The following is a 12,828-nucleotide window of genomic DNA, read 5'->3' as shown; positions in this document are numbered from 1 at the left end:
GTATTATTTAGCTGGTCATGTGATAACACCCTTTATAAGGGTTGGACTCTCTTCCCTTCACAATAAAACAGCTTTTTCTAGGCCACTAATATGGCTATACAAATATACTTTGTATAAGTGTACACTAAAAGTACTTTAAACTGTGAAACTTTCATTACGGAGTGTATATTTAAATGTGTCATTCATCCCAAAGTTCTGCATATATGATAATCCAGGTTTAGCGGTCTACATTGCAGGCAAGTTAAAGAGCCCATGGATTATGCAATGGAAAAGACTATTAGCCGCTCATTGGATTTCCCCTTAATAACTCAAAGCAGTAACAGTTTAAACTCAATGTGAAGTCTTTAGTAGGAATCAAGAATACTTGAATAATGCAGGTAGAAACCTGCCTTACAGTCAGTGTAATTGAAGTAACAACACAGCTTTTTTTTTTTTTTACGTACCGTGATGTACATCCAAGTTTAACGCCATTATAAAATAAAAAAATATTAAGTAGGGTGACGTGGAGGGAGACTTGGCTCTATCCATTGGTTATTGAATCGATGGATAGATCCATTCATACCAATTCATGCCGACTTTAAGAAAACTGTTTAAGATGAGATCAGTTTTGAACTTACCGAGAAATTATAGATTTGTTATTCTTCGTGACAGACTTCCCAGCCTTGATGCCGTTACTTTCCCCAGCTGGACCTTTCTGAATGAGTTTGGGCCTGTAAAGTTACAATATGCATTAGTAAACCATTACCATTCAATTATTCCCACACTTCCTAGACTCAAGTGTTAACACGTTTTTGTAGCTGGCCTGCAATCCTCCATTCGTGTTTTCATTAACTTTTGCATTTATTCATTTAGCAAATGCTTTCATCCACAGCGACTTACAAATGAGGAACATTACAAAAATGGGTGCTTGTCTCATTTAAGCTTAGCATTTAAATATCACCCGTACAGTACATGAGTCAAGTGTCCAAAAAATGAATATTTTTGTACAATACTTGTACTGCTCCTGTTTCAATCAGCCCTGAATAGAAAGAAGACAAAACAGAATGAAACCATTATAGAGCGCAACAGTGTCCGCCCACTTTTGCAGCGGCCTTGGTTCCGGAAGCATTTTTTTTCCCATCTGGATTTTTTAAAGCGTTATAAGCCATGAACCAAACCAACCAGCTACAAGGTGAATCCCAACATTACAAGCTTTGATTTGAAGCAAAAAAGTATTTTAAAATGGGGTAAAATGTGTCCCCCGACTGAGCCTGGTTTCTCCCGAAGTTTATTTTCTCCATCCTGTTATCTGATGGAGTTTGGGTTCCTTGTAGAGCTGGGCGATTTTTTCCCATAAAAAAACTCGATTTACGATTCGATTCGATTTTTGTTCACCCATTTAAAACAAAACTGTGAACTGTAAATATATTTTAAATATATATATTTATTGTATTTAATTAAAGTGCATCAACATAAACAAATTTTTGTTTGTCTGTTACGATAGTCAGTCAGATTACACGATTTTGACTCATAAAAATCTTGTCATGTCGTGGACAAGAAACATGTCAGACTACACGTTGTTTTACGACCAGTCATCGCGAGCCGTCTCACACACTCATTCACTCGCACATATAGGCTACACAAGCTCACTCACATAGCCTACACACACACACACACTCACTCGCACACACACACACACACTCACTCGCGCACACACACACACTCACTCGCACATACACACTCACTCACATACACGCACGCACTCTCTCTCTCACACACACACTCTCGCGCACACCAGTGTTAATTTTGACAGCAAATTCTGATTTAGTCTTAGTCTTTTGAATAACACACCATTTAGTTTTAGTCACATTTTAGTCACCTGAAATCTTTTAGTCTTAGTCTAGTTTTAGTCGACTAAATATCATAAGAGTTTTAGTCTTAGTCTAGTCTTAAAGTCTTTTAGTCTTAGTCTAGTTTTGTTTTAGTAGAACAAATATTAGCAGATTTTAGTCGACTAAATCTAGTCGACAGTTGACCTGACTAAATGTTTATCAGTCTGTTATGTATTAAGGTTTGAATATGCAATACATACACAGATTTAACGGCTGTAATACAAAACGTATTTTTTTTATTCTTAATGTCAAAAACACTGACTGTAGCTTTTTCACAAAAGATAATCTCACATCAGTGTTAATTTTGACAGCAAATTTTGATTTAAAATATAATGGGTTTAAATTGAAATGCATTCATTTAGAATTTCTCTAAAATTTCCAAACCCATATACTCCCAGAGAAAACATTAACCTGCTAATATGAATGATTTTAAAGTTTGAACGTGCAATACAGATACAGATTTAACTACTGTAACTTAAAAAATGTCCTAAAATTAAATAAAACACTTTTCCTAAACACAGTCTTCTTTTTCAATGAATGATAGCATATGAATTCTTTATAACTTGCATACATCATTCTCTATTCTTTCAAACAGACATATTTATTTGTATGAATTAAATATAATTAATCCTTATTTTAAAGCTATTAACGAGCAGTGAATGCTTTTCTCTTTTTCTTTTGTTGCTTGATCAATATTAAGGACACAGACCGCATTAGGTTTATTACCCACTGTCACTTTAAGACATCGGATCATGTCGAATGACATGCGGATCCAATTGCACTGATGCACATATGATACATTCACAACTGTTTAAGACATAACCCACATTATTTACGTGAATACTCTCCAAAACGGACATTTAGACATAATGTTGTGTGTATCTGTCGATTCAGAAACGAAAGAGAGCTCAATTCCGTACTCGCGCGCTGTATAGGTGTCTATGTGAGTGGCTGCACGCTTCGCGGGTCGGGTGTGTGCGCACAGAAAACCGTACCGAATAGAGCTCTTTTTTTGCGTCGTCACTCTTATTCAGATCTACATGTCTGCTCTACTCATTCTCCCAGACGTTTACATGTTTTAACGTTTGATGAGACATGCAGCGCATGCCAACTCGTGTGCCGCTGGGAAGATCAGCACGTCACAGTACAAATATGCGCATCTACTACAAACGCAGGACATCAGACCGGATCGCTTCCCAAATCGTCACTATCTAACATTTTCGTCTAGTTTTTATTCGTTGACGAAAATGTCAATAGATTTTCGTCATAGTTTTCGTCATTCAAAACTAGTTTTTATTTAGTTATCGTCTCGTTTTCGTCTGTGAAAAAATGTCGTTGACGAAAATAATGACGAAAATTATTCGTCAACGAAATTAACACTGGCGCACACACACACAGTCACACTCACTCGCTCGCGAAAACACACTCACTCACTCGCGCGCCGTCGTTTTTGTCGTGATGTCGTGAAGCATCGAGGGCTGCGCCGCAGGGGGCGTTCTACGGAAACCCTGAAGGAAGATTTGGCGAATGCAAAATGTATGTATTGTACGCTATATAGAAGAGGGGGAGAAAATATGATATATTATAATCGAATTTTGAAAATATGAATCGATTTGACCTACCAACTCGATTTTTAAATCAAATCGATTTTTTCCCCAGCCCTAGTTCCTTGCCACTGTCGCATCTGGCTTGCTTAGTGGAGAACACTTAATATTCAACATTATTACTGTACTGACACTGTTGCATGAGAACTGAACTGAGCTGGACGATGACATCACTGTTTTCTGCAGAACTGCTCTATATATATATAAAATTAACTAATTTAATAATTGATGATCTTTACAACGGAACTGAATCAACATCAGCTGAACAATGGCACTATTTTCTTTTAGAGCTGCTGTACAGCCGAAATGAACTGCATCACTGAATCATTTTCCTGTTATTACTGCAAAGCTGCTTTGAAACAATCTCTATCGCATAAAACGCTATATAAATAAAGACTGCACTGCCAATGACAAATTAAAAATTAAATCTTAGGGAGATTCCATTATGTCATCCATGGTGCTTCATGGGCGGCCGTTAAGTGTGCTTGTTTTGTTTCTGATTGGTGGAGATTCACTGCAGAATCATGGGTAATGTAGTTTTTCACCAGGAATTCCCGTTAAAGGTAGGGTAGGCAAAAAAAAATAAAAAATCATAAACACTTTGTTATTCTTGGTTTAAACTCTCTTCACATCCTGATAGCAATCAATAATAGAAGCATTCTAAATATATAAAAAAAATTATATATATCTTCTGTGGAAGTCTCAGGACCAAAATAATGTTTGTCCAATCATTGCCAATCAATTTGTCCAATCAATTCAGTCTGAAAGCAATTATATGATGTTCTACCTGCCTGGTAACATATGCATTTCCATACCTCCGCGCACCTACTCACGCAGACATCACACATCATCCTCATTACATGAGGATATGCAGAGTTGTAGACAGACAGTCACCAAGCACCACAAACAAACACCAACCACCTTACACAGTTCCTCCTGAACCAAAACAATGAGCTTATGCTGCGTTCACACCATGTCGTAAACATAATAGCACAAGATAGCAACCTGTGATGTTCTACCTGATTCACCTGACTCTTATGCGTTTCTCTGGCAACACTATCAACGCCGAAATTGTGCACATTCATGTACTGTAAAGGAGGTGAGGCTTTGGAGACTCTCTGAAGGGATCTTATACTTTCAAAGCTAGCTTGCTATTGCTATCCTCTCCAAAATTGCCTACCCAACCTTTAAACGTTATTATTTAAAAATAAGTTGAAATAATGCAGGCTGATGGCTTCAACAAATATACCATCGATTAACAAACGTGTAGCTCACAGTAGTCGTTGTATCTTCAATGGTTTATAAGTTATCGTCAAAAATCAATTCGAAATGAATGGGATTTTTACTTCTGGAACCCGACTGTTGCACCCTAATGTAAAATTGACAACGTGTCAACAGGTTTAGAAGAAATTGGCATCATGAATTAGTTGCATGTGTTTGTCTTTGACAGCCCTTATACCAATATCTGATTTACTGCTGCACGATTAATCGGAATGAAACCACAAGCGATTTGGCAAAGGCTGTGATTATTTAATGCGCAGCTTGTCAGAGAAGCACGGCTCTGTGATCAGTAGTAAATGCTGCTCCATCTGAAAGCCAGAGGGCGCTCTCACGCAGACATGCCAAATATGCCCCGCAGAAGTATACAACACACATCATTCCAGGAAATCCCAATGGGCTTCATACTATCGCTGTAGCTGAATAAGCAGAAGATTGAAACGCTTTGATTGATTAAACGTGACTAATAAACACACGACTGCCTTATTCTGTCTAAGAAGCCACATCATCTCACAAAAGGATGAGCTCAACTGTCGTTGTGAAGTGAGTTTGGAGTAAAAACATGTTATTAAATGTTGACTTTTGGTGGACAAGAAGTTGATAAATGCTTCTCATGTTTGGAAAGATGTTTGGTTGCTTTTTCAAATGCACGTTATAAACGACTCAAACTCGCAGTGCTTTCAGATGGAGCAGCATTTCCTACAGATCACAGAGCCGTACCTCACTGACAAGCAGCACATAAAAAAAATAAGAACAAAAAAAATGTAAAAGATTTCTTAATCACAATAAGCCAAATCGGTTTAAACGAGATTTCATGTTAATTGCAATTAATTGTGCAGCCCTAATCTGATTGGATCAAACCAGGGCCATAAAAGACTATTTGCGGAGCATGGTTGCATAACACCACTCACTTTATCTTCTTAGCAGTGGGTTTTTTACTGGGCGTCAGGCTTTTATGTCTCTCTTTGTGTTTCTCCACCATGGCTCGCTCTATTTTCCCTTTTTTGATTTCCTCTCTCTCTGCACCCATCCTCTCTGCGGGCTGCATTCCAGAGTCTGCCGTGTGCGGATGATCCTTATCCATGTGCTCTCTGTGAGGCTGAAGTTTTTCCAGCATTGCTCTGTCCGTGTGCTCTCTGTCTGTTCTGTTGTGCTGCTGCTGCTGCTGCTGCTGTTGCTGTTGTTGTTGCTGCTGCTGCAGTAGGTTTGGGGTCAGTCCTGTTCGCTCAGGCCCCCTGTCTGTATCGAGCATTTGCGGTTTGTCCAGCCCGCGTTCCTGTCTCCGATCCTTTTGAGAATGTCCACGTTCAAGCTGAACTCCATCCAGACCTAATCTCTCGGGATGGTCGGAGTCAGGGTGGAGACTGCTGAGTCTATCTGAGTCGGAGTTGTCCATGTCGAAGTGGTCGTCGTCAGGCAGGTGTCTGTCTGTCCTTTCCCTTCTTTCTTTCTTAGCTGGGGGTGGGGCGGCGCACTGTTGAGCGACCTGCTGTGCCACGAGTTGAGAGTTTATCCTAGGTTTTCTGGAAAAGATAATGTTACCAGAAATCAAGTGCTATGCCAATATATAGGGAGCAGGACAAGATGAACTCAGGTAAAGTGGGACCGTTTCTGCTACTTTGCCATTGGCCTTTTAATATATGATGCCAGACAACCTCACACAACACCATTTTAGAAATGTTATGCAAAAGAAATGCAAAATTAAATACAAAACCTAACATGTCCCATTTTACCTGCATTTATACTAATATGTTCAGTACAGTTTGGACACACATACTAAGTACTACTAGTTTCCATATTAGTTTAAATAGTAAAATCATGAAAACTATGAATTATAACGACTCTAAAAATGTTAAACAAATCAAAAAGACACCCCTCTTTAAAAGTTTGGGGTCAGCAAGATATTTTTTGAAAGAACGTAATACCTTTATTCAGCAAAGATGCATTAAATCGTGACAGTAAAGACATGGGAGACTGAAGAAAAGTTGTTCTTTTAAACTTTATATTCATCAAAGAAAAAAGTTTTGTGGTTTCTACTAAAATATGATGCAGCACAACGGTTTTTAACAGTGATAATAATCAAATGTTTCTTGAGCATCAAATCATCATATCAGAATGATTTCTGAAGGATCATGTGACACTGAAGACTGGAGTAATGATGCTGAAAATTCAGCTTTAGATCACAGGAATAAATTACATTTTAAAATGTATTCAAATAGAAAACACATTTTAAATTGTAATACTATTTTACAATATTACTGTTTTATGTTTCTTTTTCGGTCTCCATAAAAGAAAATCTTACCGACCCCAAACTTTTGACCAGTAGTGTATTAACTAAAAAGCTTTAAAATATTTGAAAATATTACAAAATATAGCAAAATGTGAATTGTCTATTGTTAAAGGCTGTCAATATTTAAGAACCGATGGAAGCATCTACTTCTGTTTGGAAAAATGGCATTCTATTGACCAAAGCATATAGTCTCAAAATGGCAATGACTTGGCTGATATATCAAGGCCCGGATTTATGCATAGGCATTCTAAGCCTGTGCCTATGCTCGCACGTCCAGGGGGGGCCCAGGAGGAGAAATTATATTTTTTAATCATTATTATTATTTCACTCTAATGCTAAAACTATGTAAGACAATAACTTAACCCTAACCACTAACCCCGACCTATAAATTAATTAAAAATATATATTTTTTTTTTACATAAATCATTACTATGGTCACCCTTTACATCTGCCTGTGGGTTTTGCAAATAGTTAATCAATGAAAAGTATTAAAAAGAGCTTGTGACAAAACTCTCCATTGCCTCCTCAAACTGTCAGTCAAACCTCATAACTCCTCCCCATCTCTATCCTGAATGAAGTGCGACAAGCATTTTGGAGCGTCTCTGCTTATTCTCTGAATAAGTACAGCGTTTTAGTCAAGAAACACTATATTAAAGGGTAATCTTTTATGTATTTGAGGAGTGGATAAGAGCATCTTGCATTTGTCCTCGAGTCACAGCCAAAACAGCCGGTGCGTAGCGCTACATTTTAATGTGAGATTTTGGCCAAATGACAGAAAAATCAACAACAGAAAACCAGAGGGGTAAAAACAAGTGCCCACAAAGCTACAGCTACAATAACCTTCATAACTTTAAGCTGATGAAAACGTGATGCAATGGACTGACTGCAGCCGATCTAATGACAAAAAAAACACATTCACTGGAAAAACACTTCATTTGAGCTTGATTTTGGCAAAGTGTTAATAATAATAATAATAATAATAATGAGACATGCAAGTATATGATCACATATAAAGCCACAATATCAAATTTGACAATCACAGTGTTTTTCCCACTTATTTTCTTTAAAAGTAGCATACGGTGTGAGGGGGCCCAAAAGTAGCTTTTGCCTATGTCACAATATGAGGTAAATCCAGCCCTGGATAAATCATTCCATCAATAATTACAACACATGGAGTTTCATGTCTCAACATTCTCATTACTATATTAGAGCATTGAGAGATCAATTCTAGGCAACCAAGTTTGCTGTAAGGGTATGAGTGAGGGGTGTCTACTGGAAACATTACCTCTCTGAAAAAAGAGTGAGTTTCAGACAAGAGAGAATCACAGTAAATATTCATGGATTTGAGTTAATAATACCCCGCTGGCAGTTCATGTCATTGATTGGCGGCTCTCTATGATGCTCTAATTATATTACCTGCTCCAGATTTAACTTCATACTGACAGCACATTACCTCCATTCCCTAATCTCATTAAAAGAACAAAGAAGTTCATTCTGCTAAATAAATCCAAATAAAAATATTCTCTTTGCTGCAACGTCCTAAACATTAACATAACCCCTTTTTATAATACCCAGACATTGCATCCCCCCCACCACCACCACCAATACCACCCATTAACTGTGATTATGGCGTTATATCACAGTTTTGAATTTTGCCAAAATCCCCATTGCAAAGTTTGACAACAGAAAAACTACTTTGACCATTTTTTGCATTATTATAGGTGTGTGGTCCACTCTACAGCACAATACTGGGTTTCTGTGTGGTACTAGGAATGCACAGATGTATCAGCCAATAATTTTTGGCCACCTGTTTAAAAACAGCCAATGATATCCTGTCAATCATAAGGGGGTGGAAAAACGTGTCAGACTTCAAATCATACTGTGTGTGTGTGTGTGTGTGTGTGTGTGTGTGTGTGTGTGTGTGTGTGTGTGTGTGTGTGTGTGTGTGTGTGTGTGTGTGTGTGTGTGTGTGTGTGTGTGTGTGTGTGTGTGTGTGTGTGTGTGTGTGTGTGTGTGTGTGTGTGTGTGTGTGTCTAAAATATCGTGTTGAAACTAGGGCCTACGTTAACTTGACAATAACAATAGCGACATAAAGCAGGCTCTATTTGACCCTATGAATCACCTGTAGTTCAAGCCAGGGTTACCAGCTCCACGGCTTTTCCCACACCAAATATTATTTGTAGTGCGCCTCCCATCTAATAATCGCAAAGAGCTTGGTGCTTTGTTACTTCTGATAAAAACAAAGTCTCAGCTTTTCAATTATGTCCATTTTATCACGAAATTGAAACAATAGATAAATGGTGTTTTCACGCTCTTAAATGTGTGGTGACAGATTGCTGTAGTGTCCGGAGCACGAGTCTTCTCTTCCTCTTCAATACATGTTATAGCACAAAAAAAACATGCATGAACATCAAAAGGCATGTTGAAAGATACAGTACAACTTACCGAAATGTATAATGCCTCATGTATTCACTCAATCAGTGTTTCAACCGCGGAAAGACATCAACAAAACAGCTTGTGGATAATGTCACTTAAAGGGATTGTTCACCCAATAATGAAAATTATCCCATGATTTACTCACCCTCAAGCCATCCTAGGTGTATATGACATTCTTCTTTCAGACGAACACAATCAGAGTTATATTTAAAAATATCCTGGCTCTTCCAAGCTTTATAATGGTAGTGAATGGGGGGGGGGGAGATTTTGAAGCCCAAAAAAATGCATCCATCCATCATAAATAATAATCAGACGGCCGTATGCATCGATTTGCAGCAGGAGAGTGACCTCTAACCTGACACATGACGTATTGACGAACGTGGAAGCACAGAGGATAGAGCAAAACAAAACACCACGCTACTCCTACATCATGCGTCAGGTCAGGGGTCACTCTTACGCCGGAACTAGAATCACGTACAGCTGTTACCAGAAGCCAGTAAATATAGTTAATAAAGTTATAAATATGGATATTTTCTGTACAAAAATGCATCGCTTCGCTTCATAAGGCATTTATTAACCCACTGTAGTCGTATGGATTACTTTTATGATGGATGGATGCACTTTTTTGGGCTTCAAAAGTTACCATTCACTCTCCCATTATAAATTTGGGAAAACTCCAATTGTGTTCGTCTGAAAGAAGAAAGTCATATACACCTTGGGTGGCTTGAGGTGGAGTAAATTATGGGATCATTTTCATTTTTTGGTGAACCAACTCCTTAAGAAAATTAAACTATCTGAATCAGTATCGGCAGATATCATTCTGAATAATCGGCTATAGGTATCGGCAGGGAAATTTCCCTCAGCTGTTGCTACTCTGGTGTAGACGACACTAACTCAAGTCAGCAGAACGGCATCAAACAACCTCTCTACAAGAGAGCACGGACTGATCCTGTTGCTTCAACAAAGCTAGAAAATCAGCATTCAAGCATGCAATTTATGCCGAGAGGAGATGCCTGCGTGCTTCACAACGTACACACAATACATGAAAAGACTGTCACTTTGGCAGAGATATATAACACCTGCGATAGAGCCACATTCATCCCACTAGAAGATTTAGCTGAAAACATGTAGGTAATGGAGCAAAACTTAAAAGGACATGGTGTTTATTTCATGATCGGTCAATTTCAAGAGCAATCCTTTTGTAAAACATGAAAGATGAAAAACTTTGCAAATATATTGGGGTTTAAACGTCTGAGACCACTGGCGAATTAATTTCTTGCATTTTTAAGGATATAATACAATATTTTTTTATATTAGAATTCTCAGCATTAAAAAAAAATACATTTCAGAATGTCTTTGTTATGTCCATCTTTTTTGAGAATGCTCCAGAAAGAACCTAACGTTTCTGATATTTTGTACAGATCAGGTCACATGTTCAATGCCACAAATTTGCTTATTTGATTAGTGACCTAGAAAAAGAATTACGCACATTCTGATGATCAACTCCAACATTATTATATGCATCCTTCTTCACCATGGGCCTATATATCTTTTCTTTTTTCTTTTTTTACAGACAGACCCCTTTCCTACATCTTGGCTGCATGCCATATGCGCCAATCGTACCCTAAATTCTAGCACATAACATCATTAATATGATAGCATCAGTGCATTAGTGACCACAGCAGTACCCTACATCAAGCAAGCTGCAAAAAACAGCAGCGTGTTTCATATTTTGCACAGTACTGAACAAACAGCTCAGCGTGCATAACAAAACATCAACGCTGCACTAACAAATCAGATGCTTAATGCAGCATTTCATTTCCTATAGGATCATAAAATGGGGCCCTGCGCACAGACCAGGACACTTCCATACCAGCCGGATCCTGTCCTAGAGTGTCATTGAAATTCTACAGGAATCAAATGACGTCAGCATGGATAAAGACACAATCCACAACAACAAGCCTTAATATCAATTTGGACATCCTCACTGCATGCATGCATGTGCAATGTGGCTATGAATGCCTAACTCCCTCTTATAAGCTGCAGTGTCACTTTACCTTGTAGATGTACCTTTCCGCACATCACATATACTGCATTTGAATGCCTCTGCACTGTTTTTGAAGGTGCAGACGCTACAGTCCCAAAATCCGTTGTCTGCAGAGGGCTTGGCTTGTCTTTTTGGCCTGCAAGATTTAAAGAGGAAATGGTTAGGGTATTTAAATAGCATGCTGCACCCTAATTAGTGCGAGTGTCATCATATGCACTTAATTCTGCGTGCTGTCGTAGAAGACGCCTGTCCTTTACAAACACACAATAACACTTGCAATTTGACGATGTTGCATGCCTAAAGGATAAAAGGGCTTTATCTGTTGAAAAAAAGGCGAAGAAAGAAGAAGAGAGGAGGCGTTTCCTAAATTCCCTTTGTCTAAAGCTGGATACCGGGAGTCAGGCAAGGCTTCGTATCCGCCATGGCTGCGCTTTTTTTCCGTTAAATCCGACCAGGAAAAATAAGTAGACTTCAACCGCACTACGCGGCTACTCTTCCATGTACACAAACGCGCGAGATGCTTTATGAAAAGACAGAGGAAATTAGATGTTTCTATACCTGGATGGGCTTTTCTTGTCGCCCATAATGGGAGAAACACCGTCTTCCAGAGGAGGGGGCTTCTGTAATGTACAGTGTGAGCTCCAGACAGAGCCGCTGCTGCTGATATCGCACACTTGCACTCGCTGACCGCTGCAGCGCGAGGCGTCGGTCCGTCACGTGGCCTCGCCCTGAGCCAATCACAGCCTCCGCACGTTTAAAAGTCTAAATGTTTTATAAAGAAATGTGCTCATTGGAAAACTATATACAGCATACTTTTATTGTAACCTATGCTACTAAACAACAAACAAATAAATCATGGCATGTTTTATAGGATATAGAGTGAAGTCCAAACAAGTCCACACTGAAAATGAAAAACTGGGAATCGAAATGTAATTCGAACCTGGAAATAAGCAAAAATGTTTAACTCTGGATATAAAAACAAAAAAACACAGCTCAAACCTGCCAAAGGTGATTTGCTGGTTTTAGTTGGTCTCCCAGTCTGGTTTGTCTGCAGAAAAACATGATTTTGATATACAGTAACTTGATAAATAAATAGTTAACTCCCTAATTAAATTAGTAAATGTGCCATTGATCTTGTGACTAGGTCAGATGTTCTTGCTTCTATTGAAGCACAAGATGCACTTTGGATCATCTCAAATAATGATAATCAGGTTTTGCACGTAACTTCATTTTAATAATGCAATTCAAAAAGAAGAAAGTAGTAGATTAGAAAATGACAGCAAAATCAGATCAGATCCACAT

The 12,828-nt window shown here is 38.4% G+C and overlaps 1 protein-coding gene across 1 annotated transcript in view; it reads right to left on the bottom strand.

Moving 5' to 3' along the window:
• Nucleotides 1-12,288, bottom strand: part of rybpa (RING1 and YY1 binding protein a) — a 16,010-nt gene extending 3,722 nt beyond the window's left edge. The window contains exons 1-4 of the mRNA XM_081387136.1: nucleotides 12,085-12,288; nucleotides 11,537-11,662; nucleotides 5,665-6,276; nucleotides 618-710 (exon numbers count right to left, since the gene is read on the bottom strand). Of these exons, the coding sequence (XP_081243262.1) occupies nucleotides 618-710; nucleotides 5,665-6,276; nucleotides 11,537-11,662; nucleotides 12,085-12,110 (857 nt within the window). The 5' untranslated portion in view covers nucleotides 12,111-12,288. The remainder of the gene's footprint in view (nucleotides 1-617; nucleotides 711-5,664; nucleotides 6,277-11,536; nucleotides 11,663-12,084) is intronic.
• Between the last annotated feature and the right edge of the window lie 540 nt (nucleotides 12,289-12,828).

Source organism: Scardinius erythrophthalmus (assembly GCF_964197995.2).
Source record: "Scardinius erythrophthalmus genome assembly, chromosome: 15".
Classification (NCBI taxonomy): domain Eukaryota; kingdom Metazoa; phylum Chordata; class Actinopteri; order Cypriniformes; family Leuciscidae; genus Scardinius; species Scardinius erythrophthalmus.
The sequence above is the reverse complement of the archived record's forward strand: the minus strand, read 5'-3'. Positions and strand labels throughout refer to the sequence as shown.